Consider the following 22,436-nt stretch of genomic DNA (forward strand, 5'->3'; position numbering starts at 1 on the left):
TAGAATCCAGAACGGGGTTGAGCCCCGCGATGCGGTGATAACTGTAATGGTGCAGTTGATAACTGTAATGAAGATGGGTTCGATGTCCAAGGGAGTGAGAGGCAACAGGTAAAGTAAATAGTGCAGCAAAAGGTGAAACCACAGCAATGGAGCAAAAGCAATACTTAGGCAATGACTATGCTGAGCTCTGTAGTGCAGCTGGTAACTGGCATCAGAAGTTTAGCTGGAACATGAGCGGAGATATAGCAAAGTCCACAGCAACCCATAGGCACAGCAGGGATCTGGCAGGAGTCCAAGAAAGACCTGAAAGTAACGTTGCACAGACACTGAGACACAGTTAGTAACAGGCTTTATACTAGAGGTCTGTGATCCATAGGAAGTTCAGAACATGTGACCCAAATGGAATCAGGTTTGAAATAATGAGCAATCTAGGAATCCCACAACCTGACAACACCTTGGAAACATATGATCACTTTAACTCTCTATTCCCTGTATGTGAAGAATGCCAGCAAGCAGGATAGCTCCTCCAATGACCACAAAGGAACTTTGGAAAAAGCAATATATCTTTATGTACTGAAATAGTCGCAGTCCTGACACCCTAAAACCTAACCGTCCCACCCCACGGCTGTCAGCGCCCGGCGCCCTGCTTACCTTCGGTCGGGCTCCCGGTATAGGTCTAATGACAGGCGTCGGGTTTTCAACGCCTGTCATTAGTGCCTTGCCGGGATTTGACAGTCGGGAAGCCGGCGGTCGGCATTTAGACCACCGGCTTCCTGACTACATCCCTACTGGTAGCACTACCGCAGCATTACTGGCTGCAGGGTGCCATTCCAACCACCCTACTAGCCAGAAGCAAAGGCCATGGGGCATCGACGGTGCCGCCTACAGGGCCCTGCTCTCTGGACGACGGCACCAATCGCACACCCCTAGTAAAGGCCCTGAGACAATGAACCCAAAAAAGTCAAACATTCAGAATAACAGTAGACAACAAAATACTGACAGATCTAATAACTATTTTATAATGATATTAAAAGGAATTTGGCTATTAGGTAAATAATTTTTTACCGTATTCTTGATATAAATTGAAAACTGCAATTATTTGTATTATTATTTTATTTATAAGGTGCCACAAGGAATCTGTAGCACATACAAGGGGATAAAACTGACAGAAGTATGGACAGTATATAAATTCACTTAGATACTGTACATACATAATTATATAGGGAAGACAAAGAGATGGACATGCTTGTATGGGGATGCAATCGGGAACCCGGTTGACATTTTAACGACAGCCAGCTTCCCGACTGTCATATCCCGGCGAGGGTGAAATGCCCGGCGTCTAGATGTAGACGCCGCTCATTTCCCTGACGCCGGGCGCCGCGAGCGGACAGCCGCGTGGGGGGGGTTAGGTTTAGGGCTCCCAGGGAGGACTTAGAGTTAGGCACCCCACTGGAAGGTTAGGCTTAGGCTAGGGGGAGGGAGGGTTAGGGTTTGGCACCCCCGGGGGGAGGTTAGGCACCCCACCCGGGTGACATAGGTTTAGGCAGCGGGGAAGGGGGGGTTAGGTTTAGGCACTTAGAGGGGGGATTAGGGCTAGGCACTTGGGGTTAGGCACCCCTAAGGAAGGGTTAGGGTTAGGGGGGTAGGTTAGTTAATACTTACCTAGGGACGATCAGGATTTCCAGCGCTGTTGGGCTGCCGCTGCCGGGATCTGTTCCAGTGTCGGGCTGCCGCTGCCGGGAATTGAGCCGGCGGTATTTCATACCGATTCCGTTGTATGTGCTTGCAATCTATATGGGACATTGGTGCACAATGGGGAGAAATGGGCACAGACTGTAGTTAGGAGGAGGGGTGGTAACCGTAAGATAGAATGATAAAATGAGTACACAATTGTTTTCACAGTATTCTGCATAGTCCACTTCTCAGCAGCTGTGGTGGATGGGTGCATCTGGGAAGGGAGATTAGCATAAAATGCACGGTTATTTGTACACAGGGAGTCCGGCACATGAAGTACTGTTCCTGCACCCAGATGTGACTTTCTGTCAGGCAGGGCGCCCTGTGTGGATGATGGGTGTGGCTGACATAATGTACTGTAGCAGCAGCAGCATAGCATTAGCTCTGTTGGCTGAGAGGCTGATCAGCCCTTGGCTCAGCTCACAATCTGTGTGAGGCTCATGCTTACAGACGTAGGGCAGCAGTTACTGTACAGCGGGGCCAGGGCTGTGTAATTGGAAACCAAGGTTTCTGCCTCTCAGACTGTCAAAGACTCGGCTACTTTCCATTCACCGTGAGGTTCAGGACGGATTCCGCGTTGAAAAGAAGAGCTCCCAGGCGTAATAAGAGGCAGCAGGGATTATTGCACCACCAAGTCCCTTCTTCCAAATCAGCAGGCAGCGCAGCACCAGGGATTTACTCTAACAACAGAGTTTCCAATGTTAAAACGCTCTGGAGGAAATATCACAGCAGCAGCCTGATCCTAACATGTGGGTCCAGGACTGAGGTCTGAGCTCTTCTGATTGCTTAAAAAATTGGGTAAGCTAATAAATAAACACCTTCTATTGTGGAAAGCTATAGCAGGCAGCCTCATGTGGGCTTTGTGGTAACGTGGGCTGGTCGGATCCCTGTACTGACAGGACGTGAGTGTGTCCATATAGGATCAGACACCTGCATCTCGCTGAGCCTATAAATGCAGTACACAGATAAAGCTCTGGGCAGCCCAGGCTGGTGGGACAGATGGGTCTCAGTTATTTCTTATCATTTAGAGAAACTCATCAAGAAATGCTCCTACTTTTACCCAGATCTAATACACAGGAATGGGTTAATGTGGATGTGACCATATCTAACAAGGGGTTAAGTAGATATACCTGTTGGAATTGTTAACTAACTGTAAAACTATGTTTTAAAAAAAAAATAATTAAAAACTATCTCTTTGCAAGTATTGAAACTGTAGCTCACATGCCCTGACATTTACTGCCTGTATCAGTGATACAACATGTAAAAGGAGACTAGTTCATTAAAGGCACTTACGCCTTCATATGTTTTTGACTTTGAAGTTGACACCAGTCCTTAAACTCATTTTCTTCATGTTGACATGCAGTGAAGCTTATCCTGCTGTTCCTAGGTGAATGCTAATACCACTGCATGGGAACCCTGTTTTTAGAGAGTTGACCGTCAGTTTGCTTTAGCTTATAGTAGTGTCTCTTGGATGGTGCAGTAAGTGTGTTCTGTTTGAAGAGAAATCCACAAGATGTTATTGCAGCTGAGAAAATTTTGGGAAAGCGTCTGTTAAGCCTAGTATGTTTACACTGCTATAGCCACGCTTGTTATTTAGCATTATAAGTACCAGTAACTTGCTCACAGTAAGTAGGATTAGTACAAAGGTAGTACCTGTTTATGAAAGATAAAACATGCATGCTCTGAGCTGCCATAATGGAACACAGGCTAAAGGGACAGACACTTCACATTCAAAGTTTACCAATTTGCTTTTTCTTTTCTTGATTGTATTTCCAGCAGGTGGAGTTATCTTTCACATATTATAACTGAATTATATTTCCGGGTTTGAATTTACTTTATATTTTGGTTGTTATATTTAGACGTAACTACCTATTTCTTTTACAGGTTGTGTGGCTTGGATTAAAATATATATATTTAGAAAAAATGGCATCTTTGGCAATCCAGGTTTTGATGGGGCTAGCTGTTTACACCAGCTGTGCCATGGCAACTCCGCAGCCACAGGCAAGAGTGTTTTTGACTTTCAATGGTAAGAAATTTTTATATTTATCTAAAAAGCTCAATAGCCCTAGGTATTATTTATCATGTTAAACAAAATCTGTAAAAGATGATGGGAAGATACCGGATATTATAATAAGTACATTATAAGTATGTACTTCTGTATAAATCTTAATGAGCATAAGAGTGCAGACACTCATGCCAGAACAACTTTCTTGGGGCCTTATTCTTTGCGATCGCAGCTGTGATTATGCACGCAGGTCTGCTGTAATAATATGCTAATGAATGCAATCGCATAGCTATAGCACAGCCAGCATAGAGACGCCCACTACTGCTATCTCACATCTGTAATATCTTGAAATCGTTTACATCGAGTAACATCGGCTCCTCACACACAATTACAGCAGGTCTGTCCTTACTCAGAAATTGCAAACCTCGTTGTACGCAGTGAATACACAAGTTGCGTATGCCGTCGCAGTGGCTAATTTATGCACGCCCATGCAAATGCACTCAAACGGACAGGCACACCTGCGTTTCTCCTACTACTCCCATGTCACCACCCCCAAACACTGACCTCCCGTCACTCATTCTGCGATGGCTTTGTATCTGCGTAAGTGATCGCAGTGCGCTCGCAATGCTAACTCACGCACGCTCACTGCGGTGCATGTGCAGTATGCACCATCGACTGATCTGCGTACGCTGTTGCAGTTGCGATCTATAATTAAATAGGCCCTTGGTCATTGCACTGACTGCTGGTGATTGATTCTTCTGCTACTGCATGCTGGATTCAGTACAAGGTTATTATAACTAGATGTATACTTTAACTAACATGAAAAGGTAGGTAGCTTGGGCTTGGCACAGTTTTGTACTAATTAATCCATTTTTGTCTCTGAATAACCAAATATTTCTTAAACTAGAACTACATTTAAACTGAATGGAGGGAAAGAAGAATATAAAGTACTGGGGCAGCAATATAGTTATAAATAATTATTACTATTTGATTCTGTAACATTCCCATTGGGCTAAATGCAAATGTAAGCTTTATATCACTCACAATAACACATTGATGATAACATATGGTTTTATTCATGTATGTGTATTGTGGGAAGATTAAATTAACTGCACATTATCTAAGTTCCTTTTGCAGAGATGTCAGTAAGTAATGATCTCTCACACACAGCAGACACGTTCAGAATCCTATAAAGGAGAATGGAGAGGTGTTTTAGGACCATGTCGATATTATATCTAAAATTTCAAAGTATTTCAGATACACTCCAAATAACGTCTGCCTGAGCATAGCCTTATATAAATATACTGAAATGGGTGATCATTTTCACTATCAATGCTAAAATGTTCCCAAATTATCCTATCTGTATTAACCAAGATCTGTATTGGCCTACACATACCATCAAGCAACTTTTACTAAATACATTGTTTTTTCATTATTTACTTCCTATTGTTTAGTTTTGTTTCCCAGGGATGCAAAAAACAAACAGCTGTGACTAATGATATAAATATATTTCAAAAAAGCTCAGAACACAGTATAAAAGATACAATAAAGCAATACATTTAAAAAAAGTTGAAGACATGTAGAAGCCAATATATTAAATATACAGATGTGTCCACATACTGTACATCTATTCTCCATGTGCTACAAGTCGCATTAAGCATAACGCGTGAGCACCATGCAACTTGGAAGGGCTGAGCATTGTTTTGTGCAACTTTTTACCTTCAAATGCGTCTTATTCGCAAAGTGATGTCAAAAGGATGTACAAGCAGCTTCTGCTGATTAAAATGATATGCAGCATGCCTATATTCTGTATGCGGCTGAGGGTGTATCTGCATGCAAAATACTACATTACAGTGTCAGCGACTGTGACACTATAATGTAGCGGTTCAGATATAACCGCAGTCGCACACAGTATATAGGCATGCCAGATATAATTTTAATCAGCAGAAGCTGCTTGTGCATTCTATTCACATTGCTTTACGAATAAGTTGCATGTGAAGGTAAAAAGTTGCATGAAAAGACGACCGAGACTACCGAGTCATGCCACAGCATGGCGCGACTAGAAGGGCTGTTTAACGTGCAAGGAAGTAAGGTGTATGTGGACACATTTTTTATTTGAAACTTCTTACTGGTGCAACTACAATTGCTTTGAGGCTTACGGTAAAATATCCTTGTGGACTGTTCACTTGCTTGCAAAAATGTGTTAGAGATCACTACTATGGTGGGTTTGGATGGTGGCAATCAAATCATGTACTGTATGTTTTGAATTTGTCTTAATAGTCTGTAGCATTCAGAAGTGCTGCTACCAGTTGCAAGCTTGGCCTACCAATTGCAAAAACCTTAGAGCCTTGTTTATGACTGGAGGTCTACAGCTGTGGATTTAGCTGGTTTGGTTACCAATAATTAGAAATTTAAGATTATTCCATGTAAAAATGATTCTATATAGTTTTGGCCTCATTCTGCTTTTGGAAATAGTTTTTCACTTTTTGACAACAGAATTTGGCCTAACGTGTTCCCAGTCATATCATATCTGCACCATGAAACATAATGAATTGATTGTCATTGTCCCAGCTTTGTTCATAGACTATAAATTCTTCAAAGTGTGAATTTAAAAGTAAATGGCGGAATGGTATTGGGTGGCATGGTGAAGCAAAGTAGAACTTGAAGATTGTGTCCCTGACACTTTGAACCTCTGCGACACTTGATCTTTGTGAAACTTTGCTGCAACCTCATCTGTACTAATAATGCACTGACTACTGACATGTCTTATAAAAAAAAAGTTTACATAAGTAAATAATTGCAATGCAGCAAAGAACTCATCATGTGTCAGATCTTGAACCAGTGACATAATTACTGGGGCAGTGGCTGCTATAGCACCTGGCAGCTGAGAGGGTCCTATGTAACTGCCACCCATGCTGCTCTGGGGTTATACTCCCTTCTGCAGTGTTTGGTCAGAGTAGTAGTGAAAATTTACAATGAATACACATTTTCATATTGTGTATAACATGAAAGTTGGTTTTCCTGAAGATTTCAAGCCTCCCAACTTCTGAATGGCTTTTCTTACAGAATTTAAATCTTTTGATTTGGAGAGCATGTTTGGATAAACTCAATCCATGGTTTCTAAAAGTGTCTGCTTGACCTATACATTTATGCCTAGATCATCTGTCTATTTTATGAGTTTTATGATTATTTTAGCTGTTGGAATACATGATTTACAGGGGTATTCAATATGGGTGCGATAACATCGTTTTTGCATTAATATCGGAGGTATGACATCATTATCGCAGGTTTTAGTTTTACACTGTATTCAATTTCAAAGACTTATCGCTGTTTTGAAAAGTCTTTTAGGGGTATTCAATATGGGTGCGTTAACATCGTTTTTTGCGTTAATATCGCACTTTTTAACGTTTTTGCGTTAATATCACTTGTTTTAGTTTTACACCGTATTCAATTTCAAAGACTTATCGCAGTTTTGAAAAGTCTTTGATAAAAAACGGGGATAAGTTTTCACCATTGAATAGGTGTCGAAAAAAAGTGCAGAATTGGGGTTTAGGGGTGCAGGCTTAAAAAAAATAGCCTGCACCCCTGGGAATGACATTTAAAAAAGAACTGTGTCAAAAAAAGTTTTTTAAAAAAATAGGGACATCCCAAAAAATGTATTTAAAAATTGGGGTGAAAAAAAAAAATGGGAAAAAATTGTTTAACAATAGGGAAATAGGTTCAGGGCTATTCTGCAAGTATGCGGCAGATGTTTTCTAGAATAGAATTATAGTGGTAGGTGCACAAATGCAGAATTTTTCAAAAATTACTTTAGGGACATCAAAATATGCTAGTACCCATTTTCATGTACCCCAAATTTGATGGGACCACGAAAAAAATAACCTAAGTGCTCTTCTGCATCACTTCTTCAATGTCGTAAAAAAACACCTGCTGCGGCTATTTAAATCCCCGACTTTCAATTAAAAGCAAAAACGGGGGTACCCATAGTGTTCCCCCATGTTTTTACTACTTTAGGGGAGTCTTACAAGTTTTTGAAGGAAAAATTCGTAACTTTACGCAAATCCAACTTCGTAGTTTCCCATTTTCGTTAATTTTATATTGAATACGGGTATAAGCTGGAGCGCGCCCGATACTTTAACGCAGGTAAAAACTCCGATATGAAACGTTAACTTTGACAGTGAAGTTAACGTTTCATATTGAATACCCATCTTAGTATGGTATCTATGAACACATGAGAGAGTGCATTAGTTTTGATCTGTGATGTGTTGTCTATATTTAAGGAAATTATTTTGTTCTACTTAGACAATATAGATCCCAAGCTACAGTATATACTATATAATGAGTGTGAATTTTCTGTATATTATTATCTTCATTGCTAATAATGTATTATTTCTTGTAAATGTAAAATTGTGATTTAGCAACTGTATTGTGATAGATAGATAGAAAGAAGAAAAAAGCTTTTTGTTGGCAAAATCTTATTTATATTTTTAACACCTACGTTTAACCATCCATCCAATTGGTGCTGGAATTGCCTGTGTTTTGCATGAAAATAGTTTAATGATTTCCTCTGGTGAATATATTTATGAGCAGCTGCAATGTCTGCTGCTACAAAGGGTGAGGTGAGAATAGTAACACTGATTATTATCCAAGTCACTTAAGTCATTCCACAATTTTCTTTGTCTAATCTTCAACTTTCTTCCTTCAAAGATGTCAGTGCTATATTTAAACAGATTATTACATGGCAATATGCAGTTAAGGGAACAACTGAAATCAAAAACAATTTTATTTTATAATACAATGCCTGAGTTTTCTAAATAGACACGAACCAGGTATGTCTATTATTTTGTGCAATTTTACACACTTTAGTTATTTCAGTACCTACTGCATTTTATAACATAAACCTAAAGGATATCGTGCTCTTCATATACTTTATTGAAACTACCCTACGTGAACCAATGGTTAGTGTCTTTCCTGTAAAGCAAAGACCTACCTTTCGCCTCCATTTATTTATTTGAATAGACTTTAATAAATAATAAATCTAACAGTTCCTGTCTGGTGAGCGTTTACCCTGATTACCAAAGGGAATCCATTTTACCTGGAAATCAATGGGGAAATCATATTTCCAATGTCACAAGGGTTTTAATCACCTATTACAAACAGGTCTTGTTGGCTGTTTGAAACAGGTATAATCAGGGAAATTATGAGGCTGGAGGTGTGATCTATACAATTAATCCACCCAAAAGACACTCAATTTGCCACTTTCCTACCAGTCCTAGGACAAAGACGGTCACCATGCTACTTACACTAGTGCTCTAAACACAGGGAAACCAATCCCCTATCTTCATTTGGCTACCAATGGGTTATCAAAAACTACAGATGTCTTAGTGCTGCTCTGAAATGTCTTAGTGCTGCTCTGAAAAGAACCTCTTGATTTAGATTTTGTAGTTCATTTCAACGTTAATTGTCATTGTATTGTATCAGAAGGGATCTAAAGAGGCTGTATTTTATTTTATTCACTATCTTGGAAGGAGCAAATATAGTCAGTGGACTGGTCATTTATGACCCTGCTCCCCCTTCCTCCACCTACAAGGCATCACCTAGACTGTGCTGCACGTGACAGGGCACTGGTCAATTAATTTTATCCCATCCACAGAGCTAGATATTGCTGACAAAAGCCTGGGGTTAGATAGGTCATGGTGTTGATTAATTAGTTCCCCAGTAACCCCACTGCACAAAGAGGGAGTGGAGGTAGAAAGCATCTTTGACCTCTGTCTGGGAGTGGGGAGAACAGATATGTGTTGTGCAAATCTTGCTTTTGAATTGATTTCTGTGATTTTGGTTTGCACTATTCTAAGGATGTATTTCTTTGCAGGTTATCACTGTTGAGTATACCTGCTCTGCATTATGACTGCAATAAAAAAAAATAATTGTGATCATGAAATTATACTATGATGTATTATACTGTATTATACTATTTCTGAAAATACAAATGCTTGGATTTGTACCACTTATTGCACTTAAGTGAGAGGACACATACTGTAACACATTTAGTCTATATTAAAATGTAAGTGCGTTTGGTCAGTGAAACCTACACTAGAAAGGAGTTTAAAGACCTTTACTACAAATTGGATTATGGATTTGAACAATTGCCAAGGTTTCCCACTATAGAAAGCTATTGAAAAGGAAATCCGGGGGGAAACTGCTTTTCCAATTGAGAGGTGACAAAAAAGAAAAGAGATAAAGGGCTTTCAAATAGGAATTTTCTTTAGTCTTAAATTAGTAGTGTCAATTTATCATGTATAATATGAGTATTTTTTTATTTATTTATTTTTAAAAAGTCAGAAATATTTCATACATCCCTTTTTCGCTATCAGGAATGTTCCTTATAACTTCGGTTATATTGCCACTATAAATCGAACATTTACAATAAGAGTAACCATCCCTCATAAGTGATATGTGTGTTCTATGGCTTCAGAGAACAAAAGGAAGGACAAAGGTTAGACATATCTGGTCCAACTTATTATGTGCAGTAAGTTGGGCGTTACTAATTCAACCCTGGGCTGTCTTTCTTTATTCTTGTGTCTTAGCAATTGCTGTGATCACAGAACTATCTTAAGGTCTATTCATCAGTGTCATCTATGCATAAAATTGATTCCTTGGTTTTTAAGATTTCGGTTAAGGATATAAGGTGACATTTTCTAGGTTAATTGCCTGAACTATAAGTTGTTTCAAACTGCATATTTATTTAGGCTCCTGCACATAGTTCACATAACCTACCATTCATAGTTCACATAACCTACCATTCATAGAATTCATTCAGTTAAGAGAAACCTTTTGTTAGAGAAATCTTTTCTATCTGTAACAATTATGTAGCTACTTGATTAGTGATTATTTTATCTTTCCCTTTCCTTTTACATTGACAGTAGAATGGTTGGGGATTGTTATGTATGTGGATTTCTAAAGCAATATAAAGTAATATTCCAGATAATATTAGCACATAAAGTGGAAGTATATGTATATGAAATAAATTAAAATAACTTATTAATGTTATGTTCTATATTCCCATTTATAGGAGAGCGAGTATAATTAAACTAGAATGTTGCTTACAACTACATTAATTTCTTCAAGTTGTGTTTATTTTTCCCACATAAGCACAATTAAAAGAATTAAGAGCTTGCATATTTTCACACAGCAAATTTGATTAAATTCTTCTATACAAAGACAGAATACACTTGATCTGCGACCTCTGCTAAGCCTGGGTGTGTGAGCAGTATGTGTAATCAGTAATAAGATGGGTTTCCAGGCATATGAGTCTCTTAGTGTTGTTTACTTACTATATTAACTGCGTCACGAGTTTGGATGTCTGCCATAACGTACTGCAATTATGCAGATCTGTGTGGTCATAGACTGCCTAATGGATTATATGTTTTAGTACTGTTACATTACCTACAGTATGTCAGTGTAAAGTATTAAACAGTAAAACTCTTCAAATGCCTGCATATAATTTGCTAGTAGCATACAACTAATATACAGTGACAAAAAACATATATGTTTGAAGGGACTGTGGCATTCAAGGCAGTTAAATGATAAGGGTACTGTGAATAATGGCCTTAAGGCGGGTATCCACTACCCGACTAAAACAAGCATTTGACTGAGAACGATATCATTATCATTCAATCATTCATTGATCATTCACAAATCGGCCATGAAAATGTCAAGAACGACCAACAATGCGCGCTCCCGCTGGTCGTTTTTGACATCTATCATCGCCTGAACATGCTGGTCAATCTGCTTTTAATGACAGATTGACCATGTTCGGGGATGCGGGAGGGTGCTTACACTGAGCGACTGAACGAACATCACAGACTGTGAAACGACTGCATGATTACAATGTCGTAATCGTGCAGTCTTTTCACAGTCTGGTAGTGGATGTGCCCCTTAAGTCCTGTATCTGGAACTTTTAGGGGTTTATTCATAATTACCAATGGTGATAATTATAATTTTGAACTTGCTGCAAATTCCAAGTACTGTTCAGAGGCATTCATCATTCAGAAAAACTGCTCTTTCTGCTGAGTCAGTTTTTTGGAATTATGATACTTCTCCCTTTAATCCAAGCTCTCCGCTCCCAGCCCACTGCTTCTGCCCCATGTCTCCCCTCCCTCAGCCCGCAACAGCTGCCTCCCTTCTCTGAGCTCTCCTTCCCGCAGCCTGTCCCCAGTTTCTCCACTCTCCCAGTCCGCACCTCCTCACCTGCCTCCTCTCTCCCTGCCCACACTTGCTTCCCATATCTCCTCTCTCAGTGCACGTACCTCCTCCCCACGTCTGCCTGCATCACCTCCCCATGTCCCCCTCTCACTGCCCGGACCTCCTTCCCATGGCTTCCCTCTCACTGCCCACATCTCTTCCCCCTGTCTCCCCCTCACTGCCCACACTGCCTCCTCGTGTCTCCCCTCACAGTGCCCAGACCTCCTCCCCATGTCTCCCCTCTCACTGCCCGCATGTCCTACCCTTGATCGCCCTCTCAGAGCCCGGACCCTTCTCCCCATCTCTCTCTTCTCACTGCCTTGACCTCCTCCCCATAACTCCCCTCTCCCCATGTCTACTCTCCATGCTGGTTTCAGCTGTCCAACCCCCCCTCCCCCCCCCATAGCTTCAGATGAGAGCGACCGCCGGTGCTGAAGAAGAACCAGGAGCAGTGACAGAGCTGCCGGAGGCAGGTAGATAGTCTGCGGGTATTGTGGAGGGGAGGAGGGAGGGAGATAGCAGACAGCCAACAAAGGTAGTGGGGATAAAGCAGAGAGGGATCTGAAAAGATCCCTCCCTGCACTTGTGAATGCTTTCGAGGGCCTGTACACCATCTCAGGGTGGCATACAGTTACACAGTCAAGTTCCAAAAAAACATTTTTTTGACTCTTGATGAATGGCATCATTTCTACATCCCCATAAAGTATGGGGACTGTGGAAATTTAATTTTTACCTGCTTTTGTATAAATTAAGTGATGATGAATAGACCCCTTAGTACCTTTGAGTAATTCATTGGTGAAACGCTTTATCTTAAAGTATTCACCTCTTGCTCAAAAATAAAGATTGGGGAATCACTAAACCATAATGCAGGATGTAATTTTAAAATAAAGAAATGTAACACCCATGTGACCTAAAATTCATTATCTATCATATGTTGTTTGTGCCACACATAAGGTAAAACAGTCATAGGAACATATTATCACATGTTCTGTTTATTTGGGTTCTTTAGAAGTCTAATTATGGGAAAATTTGATTAAGTACATGAGATAAAAATTGTGGTTTGAAATATGGGGTCTACAGGAACTGTAAGTAGAATTCAAGTAAAAAAAAAAGGAACACATAAATCACACACTAGAGAAGGGATAATAAATTAGATGCCACTCCTGGCCACCCGGAAAAGTGAGCAAGTCTCCCGCCCGGCCGCATACTCCCGGTCCCTCCTCCCGTACCACCACACACAAACATCCCCAGCAGCAAGAGGAGGGGGGCAGGCCATGATGACAAGGCATTATGGTATCAGGGGCGGGACCATGATGACTCAGTCACCCAATTCCGCTTCATGTTCCCCGCCACGTCTCCACATGCCGCTCAACAGCCCCCGCTAAACTAACTAGTCGGCAAGTACTGTATGTGTTTTTGCATGTGTGTGTATATATATATATATATATATAGAGAGAGAGAGAGAGCACAAAACAGTTTTATCTATATGTTTATAACACCTATGTGGTTCTGCATGTGTATATATAATATATATATAGAGAGAGAGAGAGAGAGAGCAGAAAATAGTTTTATCTATATGTTTCTAACTCCTCTGTCATACACTATAGCTGAAAAATATGACAGAGGGTTTTTGTATACCTCAAGAGATGGCACAGGTTGTTTCTCAAACCTCAATAACATACTAGTTAGTTTTAGATACTGGTCCGTTTATAACTGATAACAGAATCAAGACTAATACCATAGGCAGTGTAATGGTTAGCATTACTGCCTCACAGCACTGAGGTCATAGGTTTAATTCCTACTATGGCCCTAACTGTGTGGAGTTTGCATATTTCTCCCTGTGCTTGCATGGGTTTCCCCTGGTTGCTCTGGATTCCTCCCGCACTCAAAAAAATAAAAAATAAAAAAAAAATCTCTATATGTATGTATATATATATTTATATATATATATATATATATATATATATATATATATTCTGGTGGGTTACTTGACTTACAGCCAAAAATTAACCTTAGTTGTCAAATTCATTACCATAAAGACATTTCATTGTGTAACATTAGAAACAAAGTTAAGGATACAGTGCTGATCTACATTTCTGAAAGCATTGGTACCGTGAGATCTACAGTAGCACTGAACCATCCTTAGTAAATGTTCTGGCTGAACTGTGGATTTCATTACAGCTGAATTAATGTGCTAATGCCTTTGGCCCATATTTAATATTTCCTTTGGCATTGTATAATTAGCTCATTGTTGCTTATCAATTTAGATAAGAATACAAAAAAGGAATATTGTTACCTCACCCACAACTTAGCTCAACAACAGTAATGACTGATGTGCTTCCAAGCCAGTGGTTCCCAAACTTTCTTGAATCACGGCACCCTAGAGTATCAAAAACATTTTCACTGTACCCCTAGACTAAAGTTTTTTATTGAGAAATTTAGCAACATTTTTAAATTAAATAAATTGTGCTTATATGTCTTCCTTTTATAGGTTCAGTAATGTGAAGTTAGACTGACTTGTGCTCTGTTTGTCCATATATTTTACGATTGACAGCTAGCAGCACTGGTTTTGCCTATCACATTGACCTTAAATAATTTGATTTGGTTTTGTCCAATCTGTGGCACCCCTGCAAGTGCCTGAGGCATCCCAGGGTGCCACAGCACCCAGTTTGGGAACTACTGTTCCAAGCTATAAATATTTATATAGAATGATAACAAATAGATGATTGGTCTGTCCGTTGAAGGCAATTGCTTGGCCTCAGAGTTGAATTTGAAGTCGATATCTTTGCATAATAACCCAGGCATTCTGTATTTACTTTTCTCACACCATTTAGATGAATTCCTCATTATCAGTTCACCAAGCAAAAGCACATATTCCCATACAATATCTTAGATATCCCTCTGATTTTATTTCTTTATCTCTTGGTGTGTTACACACTATGGGGCACATTTAGATTTGGACTCACACCAGGTGTTTATTTGCAGAAGATGCGCCTTTCTGTACTGCGTTTGCATAATAATGCATATTCATACATTTTAGCATATTGTCAGCTTGAATCTCCCTTTTCTCCTGTACAGGAGGGTTCATACGATTGCACATGGAAGTCTTTTAAGATACGTAATGATGATGATGATTACTATCACCAGAACTACCTATATGCTTCTGGTTGACTGTGTATTAGATCTAGGGATGTGTGGGAACCGACAACAACCGAATATAGGGGTTACGAGTCGAACCGAGTCCCAGTCCGGATCTTCCTGTTGTTTGGAACCCAGATTTAAAAAACGTTTTTGGGTTTTGGATTGCACGCTAACAGGTTAAAAAAATACAGATCCAAAACCAAAAAACGTGAGGGTGGTTTTGCAAAGCCAAAACCAAAACATGAAGATGAATCCAGATCCAAAACCAAAACACAGGGGTCGGCGCACTTCTCTAATTAAATCGTTAGAGTCCTAACTATGGTATATTAAATTGCAGATATCTATATGCATAACTTAATTTCCACACAGACTACTTCAGGAAAGAAGATAGCTGTTTTTTTATTTTTTTAAAGACTTTTTATTAAAATTTTTCAAAATAGCAATAAAAACATGAAAAGCTATACAGCGATAATTGAAGGAAAATGTGATAGAATTAACAGACAAAATGGCTGAGAAGTTTATATAAATCACTGCAAACCATTGCATATGTATAGAACAATTAACACAAAGTATTACAAGTTAGAAATGCAAGGTCAATTTACTTTAAAGGATAGAAAAACAGGTGTAGAGGTGTTATACTTTCATTACCTTGTATACAGAAAATGCAATTTCTGCATTCATCTAGATCTGTGAAGACAATGGGCCTGATTCAGAGTTATACACTATGCCGATGTTTTAGCAGTTGAGCAATTTTTTGCTACTGCGCATGCGAGAAACGCAGAGGAAAGTCTCACTGTGCACATGCGAGCTGTAGTTTGAGATGGCATTCGCAATGTCTCCGTGATTGCAAGGTCCTAAATAGACCTCTGCTATCTATGGGTGAAGTCAGGGAGGTGGCTGAAAGTGTTTGCAAAAAGAGACCAGTCCGTGGGTATGTTACGGGAATTCAAGGGGTGTGTTTGCGAATGCGGCTGCATTTCTAATCACATAACTACATTTAGAGATAAAGTTGACACAGAATCTGTACAGCCGGGGACTTACTCGAGTAGATGTTATGCGTCCAATATGACGTCGATAGTGGTGTGTATTAAACCCCCAGCGAATCTACACACAACACAGATAGAGAAAGTGGCTGTAGCAACATTTGCACAGTCCGTCGTACACTATTTTGCAGGCATTAGCATATTTTTGCACAGAAATTGTGAGCACAATCACAGCTGAGGGGTGTGGCCAGCCGGGGTGGGGCATGTTATTGTGACACGTCCCTAATTCATCACATTTGGGGGCATGCCCAGCACTTATGGAGGTGCTGGGCGTCCCCCAAGCTCTTCCCTCACGCTGATTAGATGTCATGTGCATGTGCACGACATCTATTCACCCGGTGGTGATTGGTCACTGCAACTTTTCCCACCCGCAGGATACTGCGGCCTATGGGTGGGGAATGCACAGGGCAGGCTGTTTTAGTGGGGCACAGCTCAAAGGGCAGAGCGCATTTTGCCCCTTTTAAAATGGGGGGAGCGGAGCCCTGCTAAACAGCCTAGCGGGAACACTAAGTGTGTGTGGAGTCAGTTTTTGGAATAATTTGTACAGACTATACAGTTATTTATTTAGTTAATTAGTTATATACTTATTTTTTACAAATAGTGGGGAACGTCAGCGCTTTCCCACTATTTGTAATTATGTTTTCTACAGGGTTGGGTTACCCTGTTAGGTCCTGCAGCTTATATTGATATATTGTAAACCCCAAAACATAATGTAGCATGGGTTCCACACTAAGACTAGCACCATATACTTATTTTTTGCCCAATAGACAATCCTGTAACAGATGTATGGGTTAATGGAGTAAAATAAACCTTCACATTTAACTTACTTTGCCAGATTATATTATAAATCGTGTTCAGTTTTACAACCCCCTGCCAATTGTCACTATAAACCCATTATACTGATGTGAGGAAGGCTTATGTGGAGAGAGAGAGAAAGAGAGAGAGACTAAAGAAAGAAACAAATCCAAGAATCTAATGTTTACTTTTACAGCTGTTTAAATTTGCATGGAGATTTTTACCAGAGATTCCAATAAGCTTTATTTTTTTTTACATTTTATGACACACTATCCATGGAATGCGCATCTCTAGAAGAAAGCATTTACAACAATTACAGTGCTTTCCAAGTGGTTTATTCTACATCGATGTGTTGTTTGGATGTTTAGAGAGATGTGACTGTGTACACTTGCAGTCTTGCACATATAATGAAGTTCAGCCAGATCTGTGTACATCATAAATATTTTCAGCTGTAAAAGATGCATAACACTTAGGTCAAAAGTGATGAACCATAGCCCTTAACCCATAAAGATGCCATATTTTATGCATACATGCTTTCGTTCTTATATGTGACCCACATGTTATGTATACCTTGAGAACTTGTGCTCGTGACCCAATGCCTCATTTATCATACTGTGATCTATTAGGAATATAATTTTTGTTTTGTCAATTATTTTAAGAATTGGTTTAGCAAACCACTGGAAAACATAGAAATGTCACTTTTTCTAACTGAGAGAAAGCACATGTTATAGTAGTTATAGTTTATTGTCACATTGGGAGCTGGGGGCAGTTTTAAAGGCATCTAAAACTGTTTCCACTCTACATAATTATGTCCACAAAAACTGTTTGCATGGTTGTGACTTTTCTCTAGTGTGTGATATCTTATTAAAACGAAGGACATAATGTATCCTTCTAGCCAAATAGAAGTTTGGGGCCTCTTCTCTTCACAGCAACTTGTCCAGGGCTCCTCTTAGCATACCCAGAACAGTACACATCATATACTGTGTCTAGATCCTTTCTGCATGTTCTTGATGCAAGTAGTGGCGTAGCCAGCTTTAGATAGGGGGTTGAGCCAAGATGCAAATATAGGCACCCCCACACTTCGGTGCGGAGGATTTCTGCATTCTCCCACAATCCCTGCAAAGACTGTTTTTTTGTGTGTGCTAAATAATACAAATACACCTCCTCCATAGTTGCCTACTTTTGAAAAAGCTTTTCAGGGAGATTGTGAAAGCAGCACCTATGAGCGCAGCGGTAAAGTGGGCGTGTACTGCTACTTCTGAGAGGCGTGTCATAAACGTGACATACATCCAAATGTAAACAAGCCACAAGCCCCAAAGCAGTTAGTAAGATCTACTTGTGGATGAAAACACACTGATACTTTTGTTACTGTTTGTACGCAGAGACAGCGGTGCTGCTGGTAAAGGGCGCAGTGACCTTGCAGGGACTAGTGGCCAATCCATGGGGAGGATGGCGCGGAAGCGTTTGCACGCTGTGACTTGGTAGACTGCAGAAAAGATCCACCCAGCGGGCTGCCACTCAGTGATGGAAGGGAGTGTGTATGCAAAGCACATGGTGTCTGCAACTTCCTACCTGCTGTATGGGATGGCCCAGGGACACATGGGGGGTATTCATGAAAGCTTGGAGAGAGAGAAAATTGTGAGAGGTAAAGTGCCCACCAATCAGCTAACTGACATTTTTCACACACAGCCTATAAAATGACAGTTAGGAGCTGATTGGTTGGTAATTTATCTCTCTCCACTTTATCTTTCTGCAAGCTTTCATGAATACACCCCTTTGTATGTAATGTAAGAGCGGTCAACTTATGATGATGTCAGGGGTACATTTACTGCAGGGGAATTTTCATGAAATCTTTATCATTTTGAAGTGGAAACTCCTAGAAATAACCTGCACTTTGGTTCATCTTGATCTGTCGAGTTAAAGCTAAGCAATAACAAAACAAGACTGGTAAGGGGTGGGGGGAGAGGTGCTTAGCAGTCTGTGCACAGGGCCCACACTGATATTGGTGTGAGTGGTGGGTAAAGGCGCTGCTGCCATGAGTCTGTATAGCGCTGCTGGTCACGTGGGCCACTCCCGCGCCTACTTGCCAACTCTCCCTGATTGTCAGGGAGAGAGTCCCTGAAATAGTAGCAGTCTCCCTGAAGAGTCTAGTCCCTGATTGTCAGGGAGAGAGTCCCTGAAATAGTAGCAGTCTCCCTGAAGAGTCTAGTCCCTGATTGCACCTCACCCCCATTATGAAGCTGGTTATATATATTTGTGCATTTGGCTGTTAATCATTGGAGACTTTGAGTGCTATCCCTGTTATCTGCACCACTTACAGTGAATTTTGGATAAGCACTGGAGCGTGTTGTGTCATTTTGGAGTGCCGGTCTTTCATCTATATATATATATATATATATATATATATATATATATATATAAAAGAATACACAGATATATACATTCAAATGGGATCATTAGTATAATTTCCCTGCATTGGTAATAAGGCATAATCCATAAGGCTACATGCAATGATCCATAAGACTACATGCATTTTCTAAAAAGTATCAGTGTGTTTTCATCAACAAATAGATCTTACTAACTGCTTTGGGCTTGCATTTGGATGTAAATCAATTGTATGACACACCTCTCAGATGTATCAGTACATGTCCACTACAACGCTGCACTCATACTGTAGGTGTGGCTTTCACAATCTCCCTGAAATGCTCTATTAAAAGTAGGCAAGTATGCTCCTGCACCAGGGCCCCTATGCAAAGCAATACAACTATAGCACCTCCTCAATTAAAAAAAAAGTTAGCAAAATGGATTTATTCGTGGGCGAAACAGCTAGTAAATAATAAATCTAGTGATATGTGGAGTCTAACGCTGCATATAAGTTTAAGACAAGTAGATAAATTAAAACATTTTCATAGACAGCAGAAGAATATAATACCTGTATTTATAAGCTGTACTCAGACACATAATAAAATGTATGTAAAGTTCTAATTTCAAACCGTAACTGTTTACATGTGATATTTCTGAATGTGAGGATTAAAATATTTGCCCTGTAGATGTTTATAATAAAACTGTATTGTAAAATTGGGGCTTGAGCAGCTTTACGTTGCAGTCTGTGATACGTGACAACAAAACCAGATTTCCACCATAAACAGATAACCAGAACAATAATAAAATCACTGAGCATTACAAGTGCTTTCCCATGGAAAGTTGAGCCAATGAGCACATTGTGCATAGACATAGTCGTGTATCAGGTTTGCTTTTCATAACTATAGCTATAATAGCAGACAACTTATGGAAAATAGATTTTGCTTTATTTTCTCTAACAACCGTATTAAAAAAGCAGACTAGATCGCTATACATGAAATAATATATCAAATATTTTTATTATTTTAGAATAAGGATTTATCTATCCTTGTGTATCAATGCCTATTTCCCTATAGATTGTAAGCTTGCAAGCAGGGCCCTCTTACCTCTATGTCTGTCTGTTATTACCCTGTTTTGTTCTATAAATGTTTCCAATTGTAAAGCGCAACGGAATATGCTGCACTATATAAGCAACTGTTAATAATAATAATAATAATAATAATAATTTCCATCTTTATTGTGTATTGTAATTTTCCCATGCAGAAAACTGTAATGCAGAAAACAATAAGCACATGTAACTCTTTATGGGTGTTCATCTCCATGCTGGAATAGACTGGGAAGATGTAGAAAGTGGAGATTTTTAAAATGTAATCCATGTTATAGTATGCTGCATTCCAAACAGATATACCCAATGTGTTATGCACAATTTACCAGTATATTTTTAAAAGAAATGTTCTTGCCATTTATTTGGCAAACATACCTTGTATGTATGTATGCAGGGGCGTAGAGGCTGGGCCCAGGGGGAAGGGGCGTGGCCTAACAGTGGGAGGCGTGGCCACACACCTTCATTTTTTTTCTTTTTTTAAATATTTTTACAGTGCATGCTGAGGAGGGAATCGCTATGAACCCTTCAGCCCAGCGCATAGCCGCCGGGCGGTGTGGTCAGTTAGATCGCACCCCCCACAGGTATAGGAGACTGCTGCGGCTGCTGCCCAGCGTGTGCTGGGCTGCTGTGATTTAAGAGGGAGGGGGGGCGGCGATGGACCTGGGCCCCCGCCAGGCCCCTCCAACAACCCATGCCAAGCTAATTAGTACCCACTCCCCCCCCTTTCAGCGCCCCTGTATATATGTATGTATTGTGACTTTGTAGAACTGATAACTTTTTTATCTAATCATTATATTAGTTGTGATCATTCCCAAAGTAAAGCAATAACCTGTCTTCCCTTGCCTAGTTCAGTATGTATTTTTGGTCACTCCTGGATGAGCAAAACATAGTTACGGCTCTGTCCTTTGTTCTGATGATTTAGGACATTGCGATTTGTGGTACTGGTATGTGCCTTCTATATTTGGGCTTGTAGTGTAAAACCTAACATTGATGCCCCATCTACACAATTGGACCTGCTTCCTGCAGAATTTTAAAATTTTCAAAGCCTGCAAATGTAATTCTTGTCTAACCCAAATTAAGATAATTATATAATAAGAGAACAACGGTTTGTGTGTTTCCTTAAAGGGTAGAGCATATAGGTTTTATATTTTCAATCACTTCCATAACTAGACACGTTTATATGCATAGACTGAAGAACAACTTTCCATTAAAAATGTTAAGCACAATCAAGACCAGTCAAGCGCAGGCCTAAGGAATACATTATGCATCACAAATCTGGGCTCATCTTCCAGTTTGTCCTATTTTAATATTTTGTAACAAAACACAAAACCAAGTTTTTTTCTGTTTCTTTTTATCTTATTATTTTCTATTAATTTTCTTTATTACTGCTTGGTCTTTACCAGCCAATCATTTTACAGAGTAAAATATTTAGGGATGAGGGTTGGATAGTGGGACATAAGCAAAAACAGTTCAGTATCAACTGTAATTACAGCCCTGCATTTAGACATTCAGACAGTTGCCCAATGATCAGCATATTCATTAATAACTGTACAAGTTCAACATAAACTATTATTTTTTAATTTTTATTTTGAATGCCGATGGATACGCCATCAATATCATTTTATGCCAAACACAAGGTGGTGCAGATGCTGAGATGCAGAGCTTGTAGAAAAATGTGCGGAAATTACTCTTTAAAATATTTTCACCCATATGGAGAGTTCAAGATGTATTCTGGTGGACTACACTAGCATGTCGTAGACATTTACGTGCCATATGTGCCCATGTTGTTACCATTTATTCAAAGAAACACGTCCATACTGTACTATGCCTTGTGTGAACATGTCCATCCTGTACTAGGACTTGTGTGAACACATCCATGCTGTACTAGGCCTTGTGTGAACATGTCCATGCTGTACTAGGCCTTGTATGAACACGTCCATGCTGTACTTGGCCTTGTGTGAACACGTCCATCCTGTACTAGGACTTGTGTGAACACATCCATGCTGTA

General features: G+C 39.8%; 1 protein-coding gene across 2 annotated transcripts in view; it reads left to right on the plus strand.

The window, feature by feature from the left end:
- Window positions 1-2,104: 2,104 nt before the first annotated feature.
- SEMA3C (semaphorin 3C) overlaps window positions 2,105-22,436 on the plus strand; it is a 189,392-nt gene continuing 169,060 nt past the window's right edge. Inside the window, exons 1-2 of one of the 2 annotated variants that reach the window (XM_088468803.1) lie at window positions 2,105-2,532; window positions 3,619-3,760. In XM_088468803.1, coding sequence (XP_088324929.1) covers window positions 3,658-3,760 — 103 coding nt within the window. In that variant the 5' untranslated portion in view covers window positions 2,105-2,532; window positions 3,619-3,657. Of the gene's footprint in view, window positions 2,533-3,271; window positions 3,295-3,618; window positions 3,761-22,436 lie in introns of those variants that run through there. The other variant, XM_088468804.1, reaches the window with a different exon arrangement.

This window comes from Taudactylus pleione, unplaced genomic scaffold (assembly GCF_031769625.1).
Source record: "Taudactylus pleione unplaced genomic scaffold, aTauple2 ptg000086l, whole genome shotgun sequence".
In the NCBI taxonomy this organism is placed as follows: domain Eukaryota; kingdom Metazoa; phylum Chordata; class Amphibia; order Anura; family Myobatrachidae; genus Taudactylus; species Taudactylus pleione.